The following is a 27892-nucleotide window of genomic DNA, read 5'->3' on the forward strand; positions in this document are numbered from 1 at the left end:
TTTCCTCATTTACTGTCTTGGTTAAAAATAAAGACTTCTTCACTGAATCTAATGTATAGTTCGTTTTGCATTGGGGCAGCTGTCACCCATATAGATTAACTCTTTCAGATGAGGACATCAAATCTTGAGAAAAGATTTGTGATAATAAAGTAAGAATTCCTCTCTTCTATCAGCAACAATTGTCTAAGAGCTCCCATCTGACCTTTTTGCTCTTTTGAGCAACTGACATCAATGAACTCAAGGAAAAACAGAATAATTTTTAAAATACATGTTATTTTAATGAAGAAATAGATACGTCAGCACAGGGAATGAGAGAGAACACAGAAGCTACTCATCTTCCAGGTGTGACTTGCTCAAAACCAACTAAGATAGCTCTATCTATGTATCTGTCTCAGTAGCAATTCAATGTATATTCCACGGCGGTGACTTTTCCCACTGGAGAACCCCTTGAGATGCAAGCCCCTTTTCTATCATCCTGGGTTGCATGAGGCACCCCAACATCCTAAGTGACTCTGAGCAGAGCCCTAGTCCTTGCAGCAGCCAGAAATATCCCCTCAGACCTGCTGGGCTGCCTACTGCCTGCTCCTCACACAGAGTTCACTTGGTGCAGGAGGAAGAGAGGATGTCCCTCATGCCGTGAGACCTGAAGTGTGAAATGATCAAGTGTGGAAGATACCAAGGCTCCTAACTGAACCAGCCCTCTCCTTTTCTCCTTAAAGATGCAGCCTGCTGGTTCTGGGATGTCTTGTAACAAAGTAAGAACCCCAACAGGTCATATTTCTAGAAATCAGTCAGAAGAGGAAAAAGTGTTTGTAAATCCAGATTCTGTCTGTATGCAAAAGGCAGAAATTCACCAGGTAATAAGCCCGAGTCTCTAGTCATGAATAATATTGATTATTTACATATTGCATACACATTATTCACATGCTACTTTCTTTACATTTGTTAACAGGTGTGACTCTTCCGTTACATGAACTGTATCATAATAATGTCTTTGTGAATCTTTAATACCTTGGTTTGCAATTTCTACATGTTCTAGCTGTGTTTTGGTCTGGGTCTTTTAGTTGTCTAAACAGAAAATTGTCTTTGGTTTTGGTTTTGTTCTTTTTATTTTGTGGAAGGTAAATAACTTAGGAAGTGCCTGGCCTGATGATCATATGCCAGACAACGTCTGGAGAGAATTATCAGCATTAATGCTGCTGTAGGCAAGACGGTCTGAGTATGAGCATGGTGAGTTTTCTAGGGAAAAGCAAAGCAAGAGGATTCTGGAGCAAAAGGGGGAAGCTGGATGGCTGGGGAAGAGAGAGTAGGAAACAAGCTGAACAGAAAGTAACTTAAAGTAGCCAGGAAGAAGCAAGAAGGAGCAGGGTTGATGTACCCAAATAAACTATCTGTTTTAATGATGGATACCTCTTCCTGACCAGGCAGGCACATCCTTGACAGAAAAGGTGTGTTGGGCCAGGAACCTTCTTCTGGACATCTCATCCCAATTTGCTTCCCTACAAAGCCCCAGAGCAAGTAGGAGAGATCCTACAGTGTCTTAATGGACCAAGGGAGTAAAAGGTACTAGACGTGCAAGATCAAATTAAAGCCCCAAACACATGTCTCAGGCTCTGGTAGGTTACTGACAGGCAGTCAGAGGCACACAGAAGAGCTGGAGCCCCGTCTGACCTCATCTGTATGGCTTGCACTGTGCAATTCTTACTTTTATTGAACAAAAATAAAGGGAATTTATCTCAGATTACACAGATAATGCCTATCTCACTGCTGTTCTGCCCAATTGGCTACCATGTCTTTCTGGGTCAGCCTCACATAGTATCAACAAGGTAAAATTCACTCAGGTCACTGGAGCTGATTTATAGCCGCAAGAATGTGGATTTTGTCTTTGTTTTCCTTTATGCTACTTCCCCTTTTCTCTACAATAATTTTTTAAAGATTTTTTCTCCTAATGTTCTTGGGCTTCACATGCCTGATACTGCAAAGGCAGATACAAGGAACTTCAAAGACCAGTCCAACTGTAGTCGTGGCTTGCATGGTATGGGTTCAGCCTGCTGAGCTCATGAAAGTAAAGTTTCATCTGTTTTGTGGATCGGGCTCTTGACCTGCCATAAAAATGAATGCTATCTTCTACAGTTATTAAATGGCAGACTGTTTCTTGTTACTACTGTGGTATATGTGTCTCTTCCATATGCCTGTCATTAAAAATAATAAATTGGGTTCCCTTATCTTACGGAGATCTCTTATTTTCCCCTCCTGTTTTGGTCTCCTGTTCATTTCCACATGGTCTTGCTGACAGACTCACACAGTTTAGATGAAAACAAAATGCAGCAGCCTCTTTCCCTCTGACAGTGGAGATGCTAGCAGTTCATACTGTCTGATGTCCCACATAACCAACGGCACACTCCGAATGCCAAGGGAAGCAAGGTAAAAAATCCTGCACGATACAAAAGGAAACAAAGCTGCATACAAAGACGGTACTCCCGCTATTCTTCTCCATTGTTAAAACTTTGACTGTCTAATACACTGCCATTTTGTGTTGCTCTTTGTTGATTAATTTTGTGTATACTCTTCCTATACCATAAAACTTCAAGTGTCTATTTGCGTCGTGCAATAGCTAAGCAGGATCTTGAGCATATTAGAGACTGAATGCTTCACCAATAACAACATTGCCGTTCTGAAATGTCGAGTTATCAATTATCACTAATATTTTCCATGCAGTCACTTCACTGACATACAGCTGATACTTAATAACAGTCTTGGTACTCCAGATTTTATGCTTCCTCCAGTGAGCGTGACACTTCACAACAATTGCACCGCAAGACACAGAATTGTTTCTCTGCCTAGCTGTTCACCAAATAGTTGCACCATAACCAGCAGGCCTCCTTCTACTTCACTAGGTGAATCAACTACAGTAACTTCCTTTTTTGAAGGATGGAAATTCACAGGTCTTGTTGCACCAGAGAAAATGTCCTTTGCCCTATCGCACCCCAGGCACCTAAAACACCTCATTGATTTTCCACAGTTAACATCCATTGCAAATGGTCACTCAAGCATTTTTCAGGACAAGAAATCATCCAGAGGCACTTTCTGTCTTGTGGATTTGTCTGTTTTACCCTTTTGATACAGCTAGCTTAGCTCCTCTTAGTTTAAAAACCTTTAGTTTCTTTCTGTTCAAAAAAGCCCATTTATGCTACATTTCAGATTGCCTCCTTAAAGTCTTAGGCTATTTTTTTTTCCAAAGCAGCATCAAAATATGAAAAGTAAAGCCTCTCAAGATATACTAATCACTGTGATCATCTTTTTCTTTCATAGTAGCCACCTCAATCTTATTTTCATGTCTCCAAAGTTCTGCTAGCCAAATGCTTGAAAATATGCTAAGAAATTGTGCTGCTGAATATGAGGTGAATTCATTAGATGTGTGTGTGGTTGAGATGCCTACCAGAAACATTTCTCAACTGTTTCTATACCTTTGGCCACCTAGACCCTTTGAAAAAAGAATAACTCATGAACCAAAACAGATGATGTTGCCACATGGTTTTCCCTTACAATCAAACGAAAATTTGCCAAACATTTAATGTTTATTTATTACTTTCATTTTCGCACCTTGTTTTCTTGCTCACAACTGTCCTGTGTTCTCAAGGTGTTTCACATGACCTGTAAGTTCAGTCCCACTGCTATCAGATACAAAGACTGCTCCCATTAACTGTAATCCTGCTACCATTAACTGTAATATGTGTAGAAGCTGGCTCAGTCACAGTTTCATGGAGAGTCATTTGGAAAACGTATAAATTAACATTATCAGTGGGTTTAGCTCTGTTTATATTGAATACATCTGCCGATCATCTCTTTACATTCCCTCAATGGCATTTCCATGCATTGTTCCACTCTCTCCCCAGCGTTCAGCCAGAAGGACAATGGGAGAAAGTAGTTCCATATTTCCATCTATCTATATACAAATGGAGTCAGCCCATGCGTTCTTTTTTTTTTTTGTTCTTTTTTTTACCTAACTAAAGCTGCCAGGGCAGGAAAGGAATGCTGGATCAGGCCTGTCCATAGTGGTGTGTTCCCTAGCATCCCACAGAGGGATGTTGTTGCTATTATTTTAACAGCAGATCTCTGCTGTTGTTGCTATTTTAATGGCAGATTTTAAAGCTTCCGCTGACATTGGTACAGACCCTGAAGCTCAGCTAGAGAAACAGAGGTGGCGAGCAGATGGTGATACAAAGGAGGAATGCTGTAACTATAAATATTCTGGTGAAATTCATATCCAGTATTCCACACAAGAGCCAACAAACTATACTAAGCCCTTAGTATGGGGATTAAATTAGTTTTATGTGGTAAATGGCTTCTTAATCTGGGTTTCCCTGCCAGGGAGATTTTCACTCAGAGGATGTAACTATTTATATCAAACCACTGAAAAATTATGAAAGGTCAGTTCTGTATTAATTATCATTAGAAAAATGTTAACATTTACCAAAGAAGGGGAAACGTTTCCTTCTGAGTTGTCAGGGCTTCTAAAACAGCCTGAGGGAAGGGGCAGTGGCTAAGGCACAGCCCTCTCCAGGAAAATGCTCTTCAACGGTTTGTCGGAGTCAGCGTTAAGGTAATACTACAGTTCATCAGTTAAATGTGTAGCAACACAGAAAAATCAAGCCAGTAAAATGACACTCATAAAACCCTAAAGCATTTTAATCATGCAGTTTAATACACTGAACTTCACAAAACAAGAGTTCATGTTGAAGCTCTGCATTCAAACGGTAATCCCTGTTCCACCCTATCTGAGTGTACTTTAGATACCAGATAACGGGTCTCACACACAAACAGGTTTATTTATCATTGATCGAACACTTAAACACCGGCTGAAACAAAATCCACAGGATCAAACCCAGCACGTCCTCAGCCCGGTTTCAGGTGCAGCAGGAGGTGCACAGAGGCCTGGCCCGCACTCGTTCCCCAGGGCCCCACGCCGGGCCCGGCCATCGGGAAGCCAAGAGCCTCCAGGCCCGCCGCCAAGCCGGGCCGCACCGCCTCGCCTCGCGGGCCTGCGTGTGGGGCTGCAACCTCTCCAGACCCATAGCTTTGAGTTTTGACGTTCGGTTTGTATCTTCAGGTGCCACTTTGTTCACTAGTTGTGATAGACTGCCTTTTGTTAGCTATCTCTCCTCATCAGAGAGGAAATGTTGCGTTTGAAAGACCTGTGCACAGAGAATCAGTGCCGTTTAGCAGTGTGTGCTGAAGCATTCTGTAGTTGGGTTTGTTTCCCAAAGTGGCTCTCAGATCTGAAAGTTGAAGAATGAAGCTACACAAAGGACAAAAACTGCGGGAAAGTGTGGAACACTGTTTGTTCATCACCCCTTCATAAGCACATAAAATAACTCTAGCCTAAAGCACCATCTTTGAACACCGGATTGTAAAACTGAGGAGATAGGTTGTCTCTCTACCTATTTTAGCTTTATTTCTTAGGAAACTAGACTCAGAGGAGGCCATCAGCAGGGCAGTTTTCCATTTCCCCTTAATATTCTGGACCCACTGATCCAAACTGACTCACTGGTCAGCTTCAAGCAACTTTTCACAGAGGGACAGAGGACTCAAAGGAGTTAAATTTCTACAAATTCTGCGAAAATCAATGTCTAAACAAATCAGCACCCTCAACTAACAGGCTTTCTTGGCTACTTGGTCTGTGTGCTCATCCAGACAGAACATCCCAAGACAGGATCTAGACAGAGAAAACACTACCCTGTGCCTGGCTGTAGTAGAGGAGCTGGGACTGAAATTGGGATAGTATGGGATATACAGGGAAAAATATGTGGAGGTGAAAATGTTGGTAAACAACAGCATACAGCCCTTGGGGAAGGGGCAGGAGGAACTAACACTTCTGTGACGAGGACATCAGGACATAACACAAGTCATTTGTCCAGCTGCTTGCACAAAGCTTGCTTCTTTCACCAAAAATATCCTTTAAAAGTCATCAAGAATCCAGAAGAGCAAAGCTAGGCCTTTGAAATGGAAAATGCTTATAAAATCTTCCTGAAGTGCTGCTGTGCTGCCATTTGTATTTTATTTTACAAGATCTAGAGACTAACATCTTGCCTGTGCTCTGCAAATGGCTCTCAGTAAAACAGCTGCACCAGGTGCAAGAAGAGAGAATGAGAGCCAACGATTGCCTCTCTTCTTCATCACCTTCCTGGAACTGAAGTCCAAACCCTGAGCAACAGCAAAACACCTTTCCCCAACTTTCATCTCAGGTTGATACCCAGAAAGAAAGATCATTTCCCACCGAACAGCTCAGCCTGCTTTCGTTCCCATTCCTCATGCTGGGTCCGGCAGAGGTTTGTGCAGTGACCTTACCGAGCTCTAGAAGGTGACAGCAGGTCTGCAGTCTTTATCTCAGCCAGCTCTAGCACAAGTTAAAGGGAGCATGCTACAGCTAGGCTAGAGCTTTCAATTATGGTCATGCATGCCAGTATCATACTTTAAATCTTGATAGCATCTTTGAAAGCATGTAAATTATTTAAGCACACTTTCTTTTTTCCACTTTCAAATGCAGTTTAAGCTTTGAGGTTCAAACAAATGTCTAAATTGCATCTGATGTATTTTCCAGCTCCCAGTGACTTCAGTGAGACTATTTTTTTTTTGAATGAGGACATATAAGGGGTCACAATTTCATTTTGTTTAATATGCTGTTATGTGTTGCCACCGTAAAAGATGACTTAATAAATACTGCAATTTCTGAATGGACATCTAAAGTTCCATAATCAGAACTGCTAAATACGCAAACCAAGATCACGCACCAGGGAAATAAAATCAAAGTCCCACTGGAGCTCAATGGCAAGCAACAAAAGGGCTTGACAGTGTTACCTTCAAAGGAAAATATAGAATGAAAGTAAAGAACTTGCTTCCTCATCTCGCAACTACAATAATTTCAATACATGCTATTTTAATAGCTACTTCTGCTTAAAATTATATACTTATAACATGAAAAATCACATTCCTTTCTGAAGGGTCTGTCCCTTACTTGAGTTAGACATCATATCTACTGTTTCTATAATTGAAATATTAAAGAAATATATTTTACTCTATATTCTCTGTTGTTTGCTTTGTGCCACGGATAGAACCCTGTGCAGTTTCTCTTTCTCCTACAATTAGGAGCTGATTTTACAAACACATAAATGTGAGCTCACCTTTCCTGCTGGGAGGGATTTTGATGGGAGTCTCGCCGCAGTGAAGGACATGAATACATTTTGGCAGGATCAGGGCCTCAGATGGCAAGGAGGAAACTGGCTAACAGAAACCACCTTTGCAAACACAAAGAGGGAAGGGTCCCAGGAACAAAAATTGAAGTTGTTTTATACACTTCTAAGTGCCAGCCAGAGTATTTAAAGGGAGCAGAAACTGGAGGACTTCAGAACTGTTGCGTTTTTTTAAAAAAATCTGAGTTGAGAGTGTCCCTTTAAGGATTTATGGCATGGCACAGCCCAGGGTTTGCTTAGTTTGGCTTTTACTAAACTATTATTTTCTTTTGCTAAGAGATTCAGCGACTAAAAGCGCAGCTTTTTCTTCCTTACAGCTGTTTGCTCCTGTGCTATCAAGTATTTTCCCTCCAGCTTTTGCCCTTGCCTTGCTCATGGGATGTAAATGATGCAGGAATTTCGGCTGCTCTGCTTCAGTTTAGTGGAGTGATAATCTTAGGCAAAGGTTTGCAATCTGTCTTTCATTAAAAGAGTTTTTTGCACTTCTGTTTAACACGGGGAATTTTTTGAATTGCCCTTCTAAAAGAGGATTTCACCTCCACTTTTGCCTGGAGGGAAACCCTTTCTGCCACGAATATATCTGCTGGATAAAAGGGAATGCTTTTGTTGTCAAGTGGTTCTCACCAAAGACAGCAGACAGTTCTTCCTTCAAGTTACCAACATTAGGAACGTGCAGCAAACTTGCTTGGATAAATCAATGCATAAAACAGTGCTTGTCCCATTAAAAAAGTAAGGCATTGTGTTGCTGCCCTGTGCAAAAACAGGTGTTTAAATCCCATTGTAAAATGAAAGTAGCTTTCATTACCAAATGCCTGAAACTTCTTGCAGAGCAGCTTTCTCTTATTTCTAGCCATTAAACGTAATGCTAGTATCTAATACTTGTTGCCATAACAAACTGTAATTGCAAAATAGAAACAGAAAAGATTGGTATTTCTAAAATAGTGAAAGTATGTTGAATGATTAAATTTAGGGTTTTAGTGGCCCTAGAAAAAGACTAGACTACAGTCCTATTAAAAAAAATATATATCCAAAATACTGTTAGTATAACATATACATGTACATATTATGCATCTATCTATATAAAGGCTTATACATGCATGCAACGTGGAGAAATTATATAGCAAGCAAAATGGGATTTGAACCCAAATTCTTTGTTGTTCAATATTAGGCAGTCGCTTTTTCTGAACCGGTAAGAGCAGCAAGAATCTGTTCTCTGCCAAAAAATCCCTAATTCTTAAACAAAAGAAATCCCAGAGGGGGGGGAACAAAACAGAGAGGGAGAACTACACTCACTAAAAATGGGGAATATTAGATATTTGGTACAAGTCATTGTCACTGTTAAGCTTTTGTTTAAATACAGTGACAGGATGGGCTAGAGTTCTCAGCTGCTTCCTGAATCTGGTCCCAAATAGGTATCTATAGACTGTTCTGAAGAGAAACAAAGAAACAAATATTTTAAAATAGCTTTTGAAAGTCATGTCCGCATAAAAAATAATCTTTATATCTGTGCGAGGGCAGCCAAAATTTAATTGAAGAAAATGAAACCCTTAAATCTCCAATTTTGCAAATCCCTTGTGTCAGGGACTCAGTCACTGACTGATCCCTGTGCTTTCGTTACTAAATCAGGATGTATTTTGATCCAACAATTAGAATTGGGAACCTTGTTATTTTTAATTGCTCTGCAAATTCTGCAGACTGAGACTTCAGCTTCAGATGGCTCTCTGTACCCACAAATGAGAAACTACTGCTTTCTACTCCCTTGTTTATTTTTAAGATACACCAGAAGAAAGGGGTTTTTCTCTCAACGTCTTAGACAGAGGAAGAAGAATCATACCTCAGGAATTTCTGATTTTTTTTTTTCACAAAATATTCCTTTATAAAATAAAGATTTCACTAGAAATTCGCTAGAAACAACACACTATCTCTGTTCTACTTCACAGAACTGTGCTTTCATTATTTCTTCGTTATTCATTTAGGGTTTCCACTGTATTGAGATTTGAGTTCCTACTCGAGTATCATCGAGCGTCCCTTTGAATTCATTATTAAATGATGCCAAACTCAGACCACAAGTAACATAATGACAAATCCTAGTTGAAGTCCCCATTTCCCTAATGACAGAGATACCAGGGAAGGGTTAAGAGCATTTGACCTGCTGTGCTCAAAGAAGCAAAGTCTGGCATATGAAATGAAGATCGCATCTTAGTATGTACACGGGAAAAAATTTAACCAACCGCAGTGTAAACGGTTGGTGTGAATGTTGTCTTATTAAAGGAAGGTGACTAACCAGCAACACCTTCAAAATATTATTCTTTATGCAACTGTAATGTCCCGAAGCCCTGGATGTGGACTGACACGCTGCTGTAGTGTTACATGTAAGCAAAGGAGATCATCGGGCTGTCCCAAAGAGGCAACAGTCCAAGTATGTGTAACAGCCCGAGTGCTAACAACGAATCACCTCTTGCTTCAGAAATAAAGTTAGATAAGCATCCTGATTTACAGGAGAAAAGTCATGACTCAGACGAGACAAAAATATTGCAACCGTGCATCTGGAGTAAAGAAAAAAGGAAGCGGAAACAGGGAAAAAAGACTAAAAAAGAAACACACTTTTCAGGAAAGAAACACAAAATAACTAGTATACACTCTATCTTTTTCCTCCCATTTATCTGCACAGCAAACACCACTGTGTAAATGCTGCAGTGAATAGCAACCATCTGAGATGTAATTATTTAGATTTTAATTCAGGACTCTCAAGTATTTTCATGAATACTCAGCAGCGTCTGAATATTCATAAATAAAATGATGAAGGGTCAATTCACAAATAATTGTAATAAGAAACCATTACTATTATTCATAATTCTTCAAGTAATTTATGTGGCCCTAGCCAAAGTGACAGTTCAAAAAAAATTTGCTGCTGTGCAAAAGAGCTGCCTCCCTCTCCCCTCCACCCCTACCCTCAGGAAAAATACACAATAAACAAAATAACAAGTAAAAATTTCAAATAGAGGGGGAAGACTGAATTGTCGGTAGCAGTTGATTATCATAAGTCAAGTTTAATTCTTTCCTTAACAATAAGAAATGTGCTATGCATAATTTAATTATCAATTAGAAATTGCCTTTAGGTATACCAATATCATAAATAACTACACTCACTGCAATAATGACTAATGTGTTTTCTCAGCACATAAAAAACTTCTGTACCCTGACAATTTAAATATTAATAATATAAAGCATAAATATCTGACTTCATATACAATAGAAATCAATAATGTACAGTCAATGCAACTGCGTAATAAAATAGACTTAAAACAACTCCACATGTAACACCTATTGATTATTAAAAGGCTGAAGGCCTGAATAAAAGTAGTGAAAGTAGCAAATAGGATTTAAAATATTTTTCTAAAAAATCCTGTGGAGTTCACTGTAAAAGAAAATATTTCATGTAGAAGAGTCTTTACAATTTTTCCTGAAATGCCTAACTTTTTCACTTCAAACCATGAAGAACAAAGACCATGGGAAGAAACCTTGCTCTTTTTCCTGAGAGTCTGCTTATTTGAGAGGTTCTCCCTTTTTTCCCCTCACGCCTCTCACATATCTAAGCTACACCAAATGATCACATTTGTCTGGTACAACCCACAAAGTTGCCTTCAGAAACTATTTTAAATGGTATATTTCATTATAGGAACCATGCCATACATTAGTTGGGGGAAGAAGGGGGGGAGGAAAAAAAAAAGAAAAAGAAAAAACCAACCAGGAGGGTACCCAGATGCAGGGAGAAAGTCTGAAAATAGTTTCTAATTCCTCCTCATGCCGCGAGCAGCCGGTGGGTAGGAAATGAAGCACTGCACTGCTCCCTTTCCTGCCTCCTTCTCCTCTTCCCTCCCCAGCAGTGATCCCCCCTTTCTGCCTGGTTTCCTACTCTTTGCCCCTATTAACACGTCTCTTCCCGGTTTCACCATCCTTCCATCCCCAGGAGAGCATACGCATGCAACTCGGGATGCAAATGAAGCTGACAGGGCGGTGAGCCGCTCTGCCCGCTGGGGCGGTGTGTCCCTTCTCCCCACCGAGGGACCCCCCAGTCCCCATCCAGGCTGAGCTACAGCACTCCTCTTCTGCATTTGTTACTCCTCATCCACTTCCCAGCCCAAGGAGAAGTCAGCACCTCCAGAAGGCCGGGCCCCCCCAGCCCAGGGATTGTCCGAGAGCATGACCAAGGGCAGGGCATCCAGCGTGGCAAAAGGGCAGAGGCAACAAATACCCCAGACATTTGCCGTCCCCTTTTGGGGCTGAACTGCTTTTCTGTTAAAGGCTGTAACCGTAGTGGATTACTCGCTTGTGTGCCCCACATGTACCCAGTCAAGCCTCTCTCCATTTTTTCTAAATTAACTATTCCCAAATTACCCTGGATAAATGATGCTCAGCACCTTAATTATGTAACTCGAGCAATCAGTCTTGAAACACTCGTAATAAACAGCTGCTTCACAATTGAATCTTTCATTCCAAGAAGCAGAACAAGTTGGGATGGATTTTTATTTTTTTTCCTGAATCTGTATTATATGACTATATTTTCACAAAAGCTATTAATTACTGTCCATTTCTGTAACGGCACACTGCTAGGCACTTCCACAGCCGCCCTCCCTCTCCCCAGCCCAAGCGCAATTTCCTGAGTTATGGAGTAAACAGAATCACTATGTACGGAATAACGGGAGCAGTCTGACGGGGCAGTGTAGGCTTTCCGCCACTCCGGCCGCGTTGCAGGGACCTGCATAGCAGAACTGTGATGGTACAGTCTTATGTGGGTAACACTCCCCAGCACTGAAGTCAATAACGTGACTGCTTTGCCGCTAGGCAGATGAAGAATTTGCTAGGGTTGTTTGATGGTAAATGAAGACTTTTTTTTTATTTGCTCCAAGGAGCCTGGCACAGGAAACCCCCAAATCCTACAATAATAAATCTGCTATTTATCTTTTAAATTCTGCAGCAAAATAAAAACCATTAGGCACCCACGGCCATGTGCTGGATTCTATATTTTCTCAGCTTCCTACAACCTTTCGGCATAAAAAGATCAAATTTTCTGAAGTAAAAAAACAACTCCTCAGTTTAAAAATAACAGCCTCGTTGCCTTGTATGGAGCACTGTTTTACTGTATTACACATTAAAAAGGCAGGAGCACTTAGAAATTGCAAAGACGGGCATAATCCAGAAACCTACATCTGACCCATCCTGATAGTGTTCATACCATGTACGCCATTTGCAGAAAAACTGAGGACCAGAGGAAAACATGATCCTTCCATAGCATAAAAATGATCATCCAGGCATTAACCTCACTGTCATGACTATTTTAACTCCTACAGACTGACACAGCATTCCAGCAGACAAAAAAGAAACCCCCATCCGTAAGTCAAAGCGATTCGGACCCTGGCAGCTGTGCTGAGGGGGAGGCAGTGCTTGGGTGACCACTGGCTGTTTAGGGCATCTCAGAGCAGAAATCAAGCTAGAGGTCAAGAGCAGAGCAATTACACATCCTTAATGACATTGAAAATAAAGTCACAAGAGCTGCACCTTTGCAAATCGGCCCCATCGAGGCCTTTGAAATGCAGATGCTCAGCCCCTCGCAGAATCAGGCCCTCCTTTAGCAGCTGCCTCCTCAGCGCGCTTCCATGCAGCCTTTGCATTACTGTATTTTGCAAAGTCATAGGACACTTCTAGTGTCTATGTTTTCTAATTCTGCAGATACCTGATAAATAAAGGAACAAACTCAGGGGCAATACACAGCTTTGCAAGAGGATACGTCAACTGAAAAATTAGGATTGCCAATCCCAATTAGAGCATGTTATTTTTTTACAAGTTAAGGCAGCAGCAGGGTCCAGTACAACCTCAAGGCCAAAGTCTGCTTTTACAAAAGCCAGTGGGAGTGTTTCCGTTCAGGTCTGAGGTACAAAGGATTGCTCTACAGGTATTCTACTGTTTTTTCACACAGAGAAGAAAGACTGCTTAAAGCACAATAAAAACACATTTGCATTTTTTCTGTGCGAAGTGCATCTATGTGCAAAGCCAAAAGAGGGATGACAGGACAGTGCTGGAATAATTTCTTCACCAAACTAAGTGAGGCTTGTAGAAGTGGTGACAATAACACCCATGAACATTTAATGACCGACCTTCAAATAGATGCTCTGAGCAGGATTGAGGACAATCTGATGTGGCAAGTAGGTGAAAAAAACCAGCCTGTCTGTGAATCTCTCTGTCTGTTCCCAAGATCTCTCCTTCCTCAGCAAACTCAGACTTACAGAACTATCTGCAGGCATTTCAGGCATAACATGAACAAGAACCTATCTTCGAAGACCCCCTAACCTGCTCATCATATGCACCATGCGTTTCTAAATGTTATGACGTGTTCTCCTTAGAATTATTTTCTGCATCCACACAGTCAGTCAGCATTTTTGGTATCTTATTTAGGGATACTGCTATTAACTGGGGCAGCTTCTTAAGAAGTCTATGGTGCACAGTTCTTCACTCTCATTAAAAGCAAAGGTGCTCTGGTGTCTCCGGTTTCCCGCTTAGTTTGTGGGTAGATTTCTGATTGGGGACTTCTCTATTTCCTGAAGCTCCTAAAAGTTGAGGCTTGGGTTTGTTAATTCATTGGTCATGGGAAAAAAGTTAATGCTAGCCAAGACTGCATCCAGTCCCTGAGTGAAGTCAAAGAACTGTAAGTCATTCATAATCACTCTGTGTGCCCTGGCTCACTGATTTTCAAACCATTTTTGCTGTGGCTGCGTTCATATAAATGGGCTGATTATTAATATGATTTGTGTCAGTTCTTAACCAGTTGCTGAAGTACTCTTTAAAAACGATAAATCGGTTCTTTTAAAGGCGATTGGCAATAATTTCTTCCCAAGCTCCTTTCCAAGAGCCACATGTGTGGACACGGCTGAGAGTGTCCATTTAACAATACCGGAAGATTTCCTTCCCAAAAAGCAAAAGCCTTAAGAAGAATGAGCAGGTGCAGATGCAGTGCAGTGAAACTGTCCCCTGGGGCAGGGACTGAGTTCTATCTACCATGCAAGAGTTTAGCTGAACTTTTTTTAAAAAAAATATATAGAGTGAATTGACCAAGAAAATACAGCTTCAGAAAAATGGAAACTTATTTATGAAATACTGCAGAACGTGGCAAAGAACTTTGAAGATGAAAAACTGGGAAGCAGTTTTGAATGTCCAAATGCTTGACCTCATTATTTTCTAAATTTAAATGTCTTAATTTTTAATTGCAAATTCATTTTACAATTTATTTTAACAATATTTTTAAATTCATTTAAACAAGGTGGTTTGGAGATCCATTTTTAAAATGGTTGCATAACTTAAAAATGTGAGCTAGTTTGATGATACAAAAATAAATATTTAAAGGTGGGCCAAAACCTAAGTTTTCCCATTTCTCAATAAAGGTTTTAAAAAAATAGCTTTTATGCAAGAAAACCTAAATGCCTCCTCATCACCTTCACTTTTTTTTCTGCTCAGTCCCCACATGAAAAATCCTCCTCTGAATTCCTCTTTTGCAAAAATACAGCAGACACTGGCAGCCCTCTGCCACAGGGCTGGACTCAGACAGTCCTTTCACCATCTTCACAACACTGTCAGATCAATAGCTCAAGTGAGCAAATGGCATATGTAAATATTATTGTAAATATTATTTTAACAAGTGCTTTTGTCACTTCTTGGATTGATTTACTGATTCATTGTTTTCTAATCTTGCAGAATACGCAATTAAAAGATGTCCCCGCCATGAATGTTGTTGCTAAAATTTGAATTGGCACTACACTTCCTCTCACAGTTTCAAAATTTCTTAATCTGCTTTCAAAGATATTTCAATTTCATTTTATCGTACCCCATGTTAGCTTCCCCTAGCCCTTCTTACCAATGCACACTACAGCTTTTACCACACGAAATGCAATGGCGTTGGATTTTGTAGCAGCAGATGCCTCGCAGGCAGAAAGGCTGGAACTATAACCTGTGTGAACTAGTGCTGGAAATAAGCAGCAACAAGCTACACCATTTTTTGTCTCTGAAAATCAAAATGGCTCAGTGCTGCTGCACAGTACTCTTTACTTGTAGAAACTTGAATAATAAGCCAGAAAAGCCAACTCTGTTGATGTCCCATTACGCAGAGCTGCTCCGGGCAGGATTAGGCACTGCTCGCGTTTCCCTGCACACCCAGGTGCCCACTGCAGCTCTACTGAAAGGAGCCAGGCAGCTGCCAGGCTGACAGACACTGACCATTTGCCTGTACACCCCCCCTGCCTTTGCTGACAGGGTTTAACCATAATGTCCCATCCCATTACTGCAAAGTCATTGTGCTGCTCAGGAGGATGTCAGACTGCTAAGAGCTAGCAAAAATCCTATGATTCCATCAACAGGCACTGGCAAGCTCAGCCTCTCCAGGAAACTCTGCTGATCTCTGAAACATTGTTAGTCTTAGAAGACTTAAGTTTCTTTCATTGAACTCGATTTTACATCACCGGTATAAACTACGGATTTCAATATGGACACTTGGGGTGATTTAAATCACACTTGAATAAATTTTACTTGCAACAGGAACTGATGTAAATGCCATATGAGCCAGTCTCCATATATCCAGGAATTTTCCGAGTGCTCTCAGACCAATTTTAGTGCATTTTTTAAACTAGTGTAAGCTTATTAATCTAGATCAGAAGGCAGGAAAAAAGATAACTTAACAAAAGCCACACACTTTGACCTTTGAAGACATAAGACTGCAAGCAAAGGTTCACACAGGAATCCAACTGATTAAAATAGGAGCAGTGATCTGTGTGAATAGAAGTGATTTAAGTGGTACCGCCTGTGTTGTAAAACAATGCAAGTGCTCTTTCCTGAATGTAGTGCTCTTTCCTGAATGTAGCGCTCTTGGAAGACAGCTTTCAACTTTTCCATCTGAAAAAAGCATCAGTTTTCCTTAAAGACAGATACAGATAAAGCAGGACACTTCTGCCCGAGGAGAGGCTAGCTGGGCTGATATTTGATATAAGCACTCAGTCCCAAGTGGGAGGAGGGAGAAATGATTGATGGTTTGTAAGGAATTACTTGACTTTTGCTTGTAACAGAAGCTTTTTGGATTCTCCCAAAGTTCTTGTCAAAGACAAGAAACGTCCTTTGAAACAGCAGCTTTCCCCTTCCCAGCAGATGGAATAAACCTGTGTAAAAAAAACCTGCAGGCTTAAAATACATATAAAAGAAAGAAGACGTTTGACACGCTGCCTTTTTTCAAATTCTCCGCTGTTCAGTAAGGTTTGTCTCTATTATTCTATTACCTGCCCCCTTAATACAACGTGAGCAATTCACCTCACTGCAGGAGGAGTTTCGCAAAGCCAGCAGCAGGAGTTCACCAGTGCGGTAAGATGCATATTGCCGCAGAGACAAATCCTTCTTGCTCTCTGTCTCCTCCGGCTCCAAGGTCAGAGTTGTATGAACTTGACTAAGGCAACCCTTTCCGAGCCCCCCAGGGCTCTCCTGGCTCTCATCTGGACAGCTCCATCTGCCTCCTGCAACCGCCTCCTCTGGGAAGGGCGAGAGCATTAGCTCTGCGGCCAGAGTACGGGCGAGCAGAGGAGTTACCAGGGGCAGATTTTCATGTTTCCTTCCATCGTATACACAAGGGAACAATGGATCCGAGCTCGATACTCCCTCTTTAGGAGGCGAACCGATGATCCAACAGGTGGAATGAATTCATACAACCCCAGTCACACACGCATTTGCTAGAAAGGCATCGCATCAATAAATCCCAGTCCCTAGCAATTCTGCCAAAGGCAAAGCTGACACTCTGTCTTACACCTCATTGTTACGGAGCACTGCTCATTGGCGAGCCTCAAGGACCGTGCAAAGGATGGTGTACAGCAATTCACCCTACCTCAGGAAAGAGATGAGAAAAAGTTCCCTGCCAGCTCTTGAAATCCTAGTTCCATCCACCCAGCACCCAAACAAAAGCTGAAGTGAGAAACTACATTTGGAACCAAATTAAGTCACTCCCTGATCAAGGTTTTAACAGCCGCTGCTCAAAAAATGGGACTTCATCAATATAAGCATTCAGAAGCAGTGGTAAATTATTATTAATATTATCAGTATTATTATCAGTATTATTATTATCATTATTAGCATTTAATCCTGCATTACCAGTCCCGTTTCTCCCACTCTTAGAAACTGTTTGCCCCTGCGGAGGGGGGGTGGGCTGCAGAGCACAGAGGTGAGGGGCAGGTGCCCTGCGGGGGAGTGGGCTGGGATGGATGTCCCTGTGTCCCTGCAGCCTCCCGGGCCAGGCAGGAGAAACAACACGCCGTGGTAAAAGAGATGGTGGGTTTGTTCTTGCCAGCCACGGAAGGCTCTGTCAAGCTATCGGATCTTAAGCTTATGGATAAGCGGCTGTAACAAACACGTTGTAGGTCTTAAAATGTTTTTTTCTCGCGCCGCAAAGCCTCGCAGTAGTTCGTTAATGTAGCTTCAGAAAAACAGACGGAACGAAAAACAATTCGTAATGCAATGTCTTTGCGGGCTGGCAAAACAGAAAACTCTCAACAATGTCCTGGTTTGGTTTGCTGGCCGTTGTTTGGGTTTTGGTTGGGTTTTTTTTCAACTGCTGTGTGCAGTTTTTACCATATGCAATCAAAAAGAAAGACGGGATGTGCGCTATGAGGCCAGCGCTGGCGAAATTCGTTTGCAGACTCGCCGGCGTGCTGCCTGGGGGGCCAGGCCGGTCCCACACCGAGCAGTGCCGGGTTTCTCAGCCGCACGTTTCGCTGTGCCGCCGCCGCGTCCCTCCGCGCAACGAGCCCGAGCGCCCGGGGCAGCGGCCGTGCGGGGGACCGCGGCCGCGGGGGATGCGCCCCCCGACACAACATGTAACCCGTGGTACCCCGCCCGGGGGGCCAGGGGCGCGCCTGCTCTGCCCGCGCTGCCCCGCGCCCCTGCGGTGGCAGAGGGAAGGGTGGACGACAGCCACGGCTGCAAACGATGGTAAATAACATATACATCAAGGGAGGCAACGCCTGGGCCCCCGTGACCTTTCCCGCTGCTCAGGTTTAATCTATAAATACCCAGGAGACACCCGAGCCCATTGTTTTGCTGCCCTCTGAAACCAAACCTGCCAAGGGGACGAGGGACGCCCGCCACCTTCCTCCTCCTCCTCCTCCTCCTCCTCCTCCTCCTCCTCCCCGCGGCTCGGGAGCCGAGGGCCGAGGCGGCTGCGGGGCGGCTGCGGGGCGGCAGCGCCAGCCCTACCACCCCCGGCCCCACGGGTGGCGTGCCCTGCGTGGACGGGGCGGGAGGAAGGGGGAACAGCCGCCCTAACCCCCAACTCCTTTTCACAGCTTCGTGATTAAAACCCGCACGTGATTAAAATCCAGGTTTTATCCCCCTTTTAAACGAGTCTCGTAAAACAGCACATTAACTCCGGCGACAAGATTCATGGCTGGGACGTACCTAACGCGGGGGCGCGGGGGACACGTTTGACAGCCCGGGGGGGCTGTGCCCGCTGGCGTGTCACATCCTTCCACACGCCGCCCCCCGCCCGCCACCCCCCAGCCCACCGCCTCGCTGCCCCGGGAAGATGCGGCCGCGGGCCGGCTGTCCCGGGTACCGGGGGCCACGGGATGGGTAATATTGTCACCGAAGGGTTTGGGCACAGCTGGAAAACCCCACATAAGGGGTGACGCTTTAGCCAAAACGGGGCAACGACGCGCGCTGCCCCCCGCGACCCCCGAAGCTGCCGCACGGACCCGCACCGAGGGGACCGGAGCGGGGCCGCCCCGCCGACCCCCCCGCCGGGCACGGCCAAGGCGTGGGTGAGAAATCCCCGTCCCCATCTGCACGGGGAAGAGCTGCGGAACGGAGAGCGACCCCCCCCCCTCCCGCGGCCGGCGCTCGCTTCCCCGCGGCGGAGGGCTTCCAGCTCTGCGGGCCCTCCGGGTGGGAACCGAGGGGGTTTCTGCGAAGCGATCGATAAATCGGGCCAGATCGATTCACGTTATGACACCCCAAACCACCGCCTGATTTCCCAGTCCATCGCGGAGTGTGCGGGGCCGCCCGGTGCGCACCCCCGTACCGCTAGTATCCCCGGAGGAAGGAGCAGCCCCACGCTGCTCGAGGGCGGCCACTTGGAGTTTTGGTTTTGAACCTTTGGGACGCTATAAAAACTCCCTTCTCTAATTTTCTTTTTTTCGCGATATCGCTGGAGTTTTGTCAAGTTTAAAATACTTCAGGTGTAAAATGTTCTTAATTGGGTCTTGTAAAGATGGAATTTGGTGGCCATTATAGAGCCTCTAATCAATTCTCACCCGGCAGCAAAGGTACACCACCGAGGATTTAGGTTTAATGAAGTGACTGCGCAAATTACAGTCGCGGACTTTATTTCAAGTCTATCAACCTCCTAAAAAAATGATTTCTCAAACTGTTCTTGATTTCCTTTGCTTTATGAAAAACATCACGTTTGCTTTCTAAGGTTTCAGGCATCAGCAGCCATTCTCTCCCGCTCTCCAGTCTGGCGCAGGGGGAGTTTTCCAGGTTTTTTATTTCGAATTCATGGAGAAATGGGTAAACTAAATTTCTAGACAGTTCAGAAATACATCCTACGGGGGCTAAAAACTAACGAAAAACGGTTCTCAAAAAAAAGACCAATGCACATATTTTACAAAGCGGATATTTTTTTTTGTTGTTTCGTTCGTTAGATTATTTTGAACGGGGGGGACTCGGAAAGCGTGAGCCATTTTTTTAGTGGTTGATATTTTCGATCGCTTCTGTCTCCTCTCCTTTACACCCGTCGTTCCGCTGGGAGGGAGCTCCCAGACAGCAGATTTTACCTACTTCTCCTTAGGATCCGCACCGGGAAAGGCTGCGGCTGCTACAAGCAAAGCGAAATGCGGTTCCTTGAGAGCGAAGCGGGACGAGGTCTGCGCAGTTCCTGGTCTTTCGCTCCCTTCAAAAACACTTAACAGATTTATTTTTTTATTTTTACGGCAGAGGGTTAGGGTTGGTTTTTTTTACATCTCCATCTCTAATTCTTTCTCCTTTTTTTTTGTTTATTTTTGAGGGTGTTTTTTATGCTGGGTTTCGGGCAGCTGATGCTTATTGATAGCGCGGGGAACGTCGAGCAAAAAAAAAAATTAAATAAAAAGGAAAAAAAAAGTGTTTTCTTCTCCAAGTGCATCGGAGTGGACTTGGCGCCAGTGGAGGAAGTATCTGCCCTTTCTCTTATAGGATCGCGCCCAGAAATCGCTTGACACTTCCCCCCCATCCGAATACTAAAAGTAAAGAGAAATTACCTAAACCCGCTTTCCCCGCGCGCTGTCACCGTGCGAGCGGGGCCGCTCCCTCCACCCCAGCTGCAGGCGCCGGGGAGCGGGGCGCGGAGCGGGGGGGCGGCGGGGGCGGGGGGGCAGCCCGCCTTTGCGGGACAGTCGTTTTAGACCGGAGAGAAACAGCCGTGGGAGGGACAAGAGCTGACTGAGGGTTTCACTTGAGCCAAATGATCACTGCAAGCTACCGGTTCCCTTTTAAAACAAAAATAAATAACCAAATAAAAGTCTAAAATGAAAAGGACAAATGCCACGAGGGAAGTGTCGCCGTCCCTCTTCCCAAACACCGCGCAGCACACCGAGGGGCCGGTTCCCGGGAGGAGGCCCGACTCCGCGGACCCCCCGTCACCCGCTGGCCCAGCTCCCGGCTGAGCCCCTTTCGCTGCCCCGTCCCGCAGCCCCGGCGGGCCCGATCCTGGGGGAGGTGGCGGGAGGGAGGATCAGGCCCCCAGCCCCTCACTGCAGAGCTGAGCCCGGCCCGCGGGGGTCTCGGGTGGGAGCCCGCCGCGGGGCGCGGTGCGGAGCAGCGTGTCCCCATCGTTCGGCGGAGCCGGCGCCCCTCGCCTCGGCGCAATGCTGCTCTGGGGCGGCCGCCCCCTCCTCGCTCCCCGCCCCCCGAATCCCCGGCCAGGGCAGGCTCGGGGCTGTGGCCGGTGTCTCGGAAAGGCACACGGAAGAGGAGCGGGGGGGATCCCGTCCCGCGGACATGCGAGTGCCGTGCCCCACTCCTTTGCCCCCGACCCACACGGCACCCCCGCGATGGTCGGGAAGCGCCGGGGCAAGGCGAAACGCGTGCCCCGACACAGCCGGGAAGGACTACCGCGACCGGCGGGCAGGGAGAGGTAGGAGAGAGGGAGAAGGAGGAGCTGACTGGGCACGGCGTTCCCTCCCGGAGATCACGGAATTGGCGGCGGGGAGGCACGGGGAGGGGGAAGTCGCAGTGAGTAGGAGAGAAGTCCCCGTAAACGGAAAAAAAAAATTAAAATAATTTAAAATTAAAATCCAAGGAATCTCCGCAAAAACTTCCCCCGCTTTTCCTCTACCCCCAGCCCCGGATGTTTCCCGGGAGCTGCTCCCCTGGCCGGCGCCGTTCTCCCGGCGGGGAGGGTGCGGGGCTGGGGGTCCCGGAGAGAAAAGGAGTGGCACTAACCGGGGTTGAGGTCCAGGCACTGAGTCGGGTCTTCGTTGTCCCCTAGCTGGCCATTGGGGCTGAGGCTCTCCATGGACAAATCCAGCCCCTTGTCCTCCCAGTCTCGCAGTTTCCTCTTTTTATTTGTCCCGATCAAGGCTTCTACCGAGAAAGCGTGCGCCCGGGAGCTGAGGGCCACCGCCGATCTTCGCCTCTCGCTCATCTTATCCCCCAGCCCGGACCCTCGGGCAGATGAGCGGCCAGTGGCTGGGAGCGCAGAGCCCGGGGACCAGCGGCAGAGCCTCTCGCCTTTCTCCCCCCACCCCTCCCAGCTGCACCCCCAGAAGAACCAGCCCTCACTCTCCCGAAGGCACTACATGAAGCTGCGGATACTCCGTAGGCAGAGCCGGGAGGGTGTGCTCAGCCCAGGTCCCCAGCACTTGCTCAGAGGGGCTGCAGGCTGGATTGCTTTTTTTTTTTTTTTTTTTTCCTTCCCTTCTCCCCTTTCCTTCTGTCTCTCTCTGATTGATCCAAACTTCTGGGATTTTTTTTTTTCCCTGCAAGAGTTAGGCAGGCTGCGTGCGCCTGTCAAGAAAAAAAAAAAAGAAAAAAAAAAAAGAAAAAAAACACCAAAAAAACCCTGTCCCCGGCCAATAGGAGGGGGAGATCGGGAGAGACCCAAAAGCTGCGGCCCAATGGGGCGGGGAGGGAGACTCGGGCTTCGGAATTTTGGCCATCCAAGCCCGGAGCCCCGGCCGGAGAATTAACTGTTTGGAGAGCGGGGCGGCAGTGGGGAACTCGTAGCCCTAAATGCAGAGAGGTAACAACCCCCGCACTCGCCCCGCCGCACCCCGGCTCCCCGCGGCTGCTGCGAGCTCACCCCCACCCACGGCCCCCGGAGGGGCTTTTACCACCCGGGGGTGCCGGGTCAGGGCGTGTTTAAACGTCATTCACGCCGCGTTACTCGCGCTGCCGGCAGAATCGGTGCTCGGTCCGACGCCGGCACCGGCCTGGGGGGTGAAATGTCCCTTCCGAAAGACGCGTGTCCGTGGAGCGGCGGGGCTGCGTGGGAGGTGTTGGGCCGCGCAGAGGAACGCCGGCACCCCCGGGCAGGGACCCTCTCTTTAGGAAGGGGGAATTGTATTTTTTATAATTAGCTTTTTCCCTTTCCCGCTTCTTTTGGCCGCTTTAGCTACGGTGCAGCCCCCGGCCGGCTCCTGGCTGATACGCGGCAGTTTGCCCTGCTCGCTCTGCGCTCCCCCCACCGCCGGCGAGGCGGGTCCGCAGCTGCTCCCACGGTCGCGCGTGGAGCCGGGGGCTCGCCGTGACAAAGGAGCACGGGCTGCATTTGAAAAGGCGAAGGGAGACCGTGTGCTTTCGTTAGCTGATGGGAGCACGGAACAGGAGGTGAAGGCAAGCGAAACACCGGGCAGGGAAAATACACGGGGGAAAGCCGCCGGGAGTTAATTCGATCCCGAGGATCGAATACAGGTTCAAAATAATAAATAATTACAGAGTAAGGGAAGGAATTAATACGGATAGAGCCACGGTGGAAGAGCGGGAGAGGAATCACACGGATTTTCAGGAAGGGATTATTTCTGGCTGGTCTCTCCGATGCTCCCCAAGGCGCGGAGCTGCCTCCAGCAGCGCCGGGAGAGCGAGATTTTTTTTAGGCGAGGTTTTTCGATGGGGCTGGACACGAGTGAAAGGGATACACATACACACGACAACTCCTTTAGCTACCAGAGTGACCCCACGTTGCCTTTCATGCCCCCCTCCCCGGCCTAAAGCGCCGGCTCTGGCCGGCGTGACAGCAGCCCGCCGGGGTTCCCACGCACGGAGAGGGATTTGGGATGAAAACCCAGAAAGAAGCCGTTTCTTCGGGAAAACCCCGGAAAAAATTAAACTGTTATCTAGGCCGAGGAGCAGGTTTTGTGCTCCCTCATCACCCGCCCTACATCCCCTCACCACCACCACCCCGCGCCGCTCTTTTCCCCTCCCCTCTTGCACATCGCCTTTGACAGGTCGCCCGCCGAGGGCTCTGCGCCGGGCACAGCGGGGTGTCCTGTCCCTGTGTCCCCTCCCCGCACTTCCCCGGGGAGCAGCGCCGGGCCGGAGGCAGCGGCGGGGGCGTGGGGGAGCCGGCAGCGGGACTGAGCGGGGAGCGGGGACCCGGAGGGGGCACACGTCTTGCCGGCGGGGTCCCCCGGTTCTGTGTCCTTTCCCCGGTGAAGGAATGTCTCCCAAATAATTTAACAAAAATAAAATAAATTTCCCTATTCCCGAAAGCCTCGGAAACACTCGTCTGGGAGAGAGACACCGAAGAAAGCTTTTAAAGAAGCTGGAGGGAGACTTTAGAAAGAGAGCCCAAGAAAACAGAGGATTATTTATAGCGCTTTAGCGAGAGGAAATGGTGTTGGAAAGGCAGGGCGTTTTAAACGAAATTTGGGGGCTGATGTAAGAGCTTAGAAATACGTTTTCCACCCAGTTAAGTGTGGGTTTACGGGTCGGCAGTTTAAAGCAACCTCGACCCCTTTCGGGTCCCTCACCGAGGGTCTTCCCGCGCTGCCCCCGAGGTCTGAGGGCCGGCTCAGACCCCCCGCGCCCGGCCCTGGCAGCGGGACGCAGCCCCGGCAGCAGCGAGCAGAACCGCGGCGGAGCTCCCACGCCAGCCCGGCCCCGAACAGCCAGACCCCCGGGAGCAGACCCTTCTGACAGGGACGGGACGGCCGCTCCCCGCCGGGGCCGGGAGCGGTGGCCGGCGGCGGGGGGCTGGACACACACACACACACCCCATCGCCTCCGGCCGCTGCTCTCCGCCCTTCCCGCCGCTCCGGCGGTGCCCGGGAGGTTTAGCGCAGCTCGTCTCTCGCCCTCCCTCTGCCCGTCCTCGCCGGGCGGTGCAAAAGCTAGAAACACAAAAACACAAAGGCACCGCTGCTCCTCGGGGCGAGCGGGGGGCAAGGGCAGCCCCTGCAGCGACCCACGGCCCCGCGCACACGAGGCTGCGCCGGGGAGAAAGCGGAGGGATGGGGCTGTGGGGGAGGGCGAGGGGAGCCAACGCTGCCCCCTCGCAGGGATCTCGGAGGGGGACTCACCCAGAGAAACCCACGCTCCTCAAGCCGGGGGATGGGATTTCGATTTAGCTTTTTTTTCGCACCAAAACTCGCTGAGCAAAAAGGCACCCGCGCTGCGCCGCCGGTCCCCGCGCCAGGGCGGTGCGGGGGCTCCTCGGCCCCCGGTCCCCGGTCCCCGCCACGCGTGGCGTGAGCCTGGAGCCGGCTGGGGCCGAACCTGGATTCCGATCCCACTCTGACCCCCGGCCGCCAGAGATGAATGCGTCCCTTTGCCTGGTCTTTATTCCAGACCCTTATTCGCAGGGGTAGCTCCCATTAAATCCAGGAAACTGTTCCCTGGAATAAAGTGGCAGGAACAAGGGTCGCAGGGCCAGGCCCCGGGGTTTATAAAGAAATCATTCACTCCTGCTTTCCAGTTGTCGCAGAGCGAGCCTGAAAATATTTGTTTATGTATGGAAATATTTGGAAAAAAGAGAAATAAGGGGAGCCGGCAGCGGGGCGGGAGTGCTGTCCAGATGTGCTGCTCGCAGGGGCTGAGCCCAGCCACTTCCAAACCCTGCTCCACAGCAAGGAAAACCTTCCCGAAGGTCCTTCAGCCAGACCTAGCCCGGGGATTATTATTTTTTTTTTAGTTAGTAATTGAAAACAATGTTAAAACTAGTCAGCGGGTGCGGGCTGAAGGCTGTCTGATAACGTCAGCGAGTGATTTACTGGACTTTAATGCAGTCGATTATCTTTTAAAACGGGCCGGCGGATCCCGAGGCTGGCGCTCTCCTAAGGGGCGAGTTTAAGCCAACGCGAGTCGCCGCTTGGAAACTGGAGCGAGGTGATGTTCCCGGGCTGCGCGGGGTCACTTACTGTGACTGCGGAAAAAAATACGCCTGCAATTTATTTTTATGGTCTGCACAAACGGTATTGTTGCGTATTATTAACTAATTCATAATTATACCCCTATTATGCCGTCGATTCGTTCCCCCCCCACCCCCCTTCCCCCGGTTTTCTCAGGCTTTGAGAATTGAACCACCGCAAAATATTTACAGTCTCAAGTGTTTTTAAATGGGCTTTGTTTGTGTTTTACAGAATAAAAATCTCTATTAGTGTTTAAACAAACACCATGCCAGTCTCTTAAGCCTTCCAGATGTTTGCAATAAAATGTCAGGTTTTGCCTTTGGGACTCGAAATAAAATTTAACTACCTTCACCCTGTAATTATTCTCTTAGCTCTCCCTTCCTAAATTTATCTGCTTTCTATCAGGAGAGAGAGAAAAAAACCTGATTATACACTTGGACTATAAAAAACAGCCAGTACTTTCCCTCCATTTCATCAGGACTTCTCCCCCGCTCGGTTCGGCACCGCAGACCAAGGCGCATACGTTATTTCTGCCTCCCTCGTTTTCGGGGCGGCAGAAGGAGCCCAGGCAGAGCAGAAACGCATCGGCAGGTTTCCTGGGCTTAAGGCAACAAAATACCCCGTGTCTACGGGCCTGTGTCCCCCCCCGCCACCCCCTTCAGCCCCATCCCGGCCCCAGTGTTCCCGGAGGGGAGGCGAATCGGGAACTTAAATTGTCCCTGAACTTCCTCCAGCTCCGGGCGTCGCTTCTTCGCAGGCACTAACCAGACCTGCCTGCATTTCGGAGCCTCCCCGTGGAGCTGTTTGGAAATAGGCAATTAGGAGGAATAATTCAAACAAAGCAGGTTCCCCCCGCAAACAAAAAGACAAACTCCCGGCTAGAGACCCTTCTGCTTCTGCAGCTACCAACTTGGAAGGCAGGCGGGGTTAAAAGCCATGCATTTTGTATTTACCACGCCAAACTTCAGAACAACCTGGAACGATAAAGCGGGGTCTAGATGGTCTCTTGCTTCGTTTGCCGCCTACAAACCCACTTCTCCTGGCTCTTAGCAGGGTGGCGGAGGCTCTGCAGCTTTCCGCTTTCGCTGCTTGCGTAAAACCCGCAGATACACTCGGGCGCGCTCGGTCTGCTCCCCGCTCCCTGTGCGGGGCAGTCCCCGGGCACAGTCTGGGGGGCGCGCCTCCCTCCGGGGACACCCCCTGCACACCCACGGGTGCCCCGGGACCCGCTCGCGGCTGCTCTCGCCGCCCGCTGTTTTTAGAATATTTGTATTTTCCCCCCTCCTCCTCGGGGAGAAACCTGCCTCGGGAGATTTCCCTTGCGCTGAGGTCTCTGCTGACAGGTGAATCACCGTGGTGCAGCCCGCGGGTGGCGAGGCAGCCCCACGCAGGACAGAGGCTGGCAAGCCCACCGGAGAGCAGGTCTCCCCCCAGAGAGGCTGCGCTCCGCTCGGCTCCGAGGAGGAGAAGGATGTGGAGGAAAAGGTGTCCAAATCAGCCCTGCCAGCCTGCCCATAGCTCACCACCCGCCACGCTGCCTCCCTGAGAGCCGCCCAGGGAGAGGGGGTAAAGCGAGACGAGGTGGCTCACACGGGAAGGCTGGTGCCGCGGGGAGGGGGGGGCTGGCCTCCGCCCCCCCGGCCCCAGCGCGCTCCCCCGGTCCCAGCAGCAGTGGGTCGCGAGTTTTTCCTCGGGGTCTCCTTTTTCCTGCCCCCGTTTGCAGGTGGACTCGAGGGTGGTGTTTGCCGGCGGGATGGGACCGAAATCTCCAAGCGGTTCTTGGGTCTGGGGTTGTTTTTTTTTTCCAAGAAAATCCCTGCGGGATTTCCGAGGAAATCCAGAAGGTCAGGGGACCTCGCAAAGAGCCGGGACAAGCCGGCAGCGGGGCCGTATCTAGCCAAGCTCTAGGACAGAAGCTTTTGACCAGGTTCACGGTCACAGCCAGGGCACATGAGCCCGTCCCGGGGAGGCTGCCCGCCGCCGAGGCCACCAGCATGTCCCGGAGGCTGTCGGGCTCAGCCCTGTCGGCACCGCTGCTGCCCCGAGCCAGCACCGGGCGGCGGATGCCCCCGTTACCGGCCTGGAGCACCGGGGAAGCCGGGGCCCGCGTGGGGCAGCCCATGCACGAGTCCCGGCGGGGACGGTCTGTCTAAAAGTTGCCTGTCCCCAGCCGGCCGCCCGGCTCCGCTTTTCCACCGGGAAGGAAAGGGCAATGAGTTTCGCGCCACCAGCAAACAGCGT

At 48.0% G+C, this 27892-nt stretch overlaps 1 protein-coding gene across 1 annotated transcript in view; it reads right to left on the minus strand.

Moving 5' to 3' along the window:
* Positions 1-22043, minus strand: part of TBX15 (T-box transcription factor 15) — a 98180-nt gene extending 76137 nt beyond the window's left edge. Inside the window, exon 1 of the mRNA XM_027778906.2 lies at positions 21747-22043. Within this exon, the coding sequence (XP_027634707.2) occupies positions 21747-21948 (202 nt within the window). The 5' untranslated portion in view covers positions 21949-22043. The remainder of the gene's footprint in view (positions 1-21746) is intronic.
* Between the last annotated feature and the right edge of the window lie 5849 nt (positions 22044-27892).

This window comes from Falco peregrinus, chromosome 6 (genome assembly GCF_023634155.1).
Source record: "Falco peregrinus isolate bFalPer1 chromosome 6, bFalPer1.pri, whole genome shotgun sequence".
Classification (NCBI taxonomy): domain Eukaryota; kingdom Metazoa; phylum Chordata; class Aves; order Falconiformes; family Falconidae; genus Falco; species Falco peregrinus.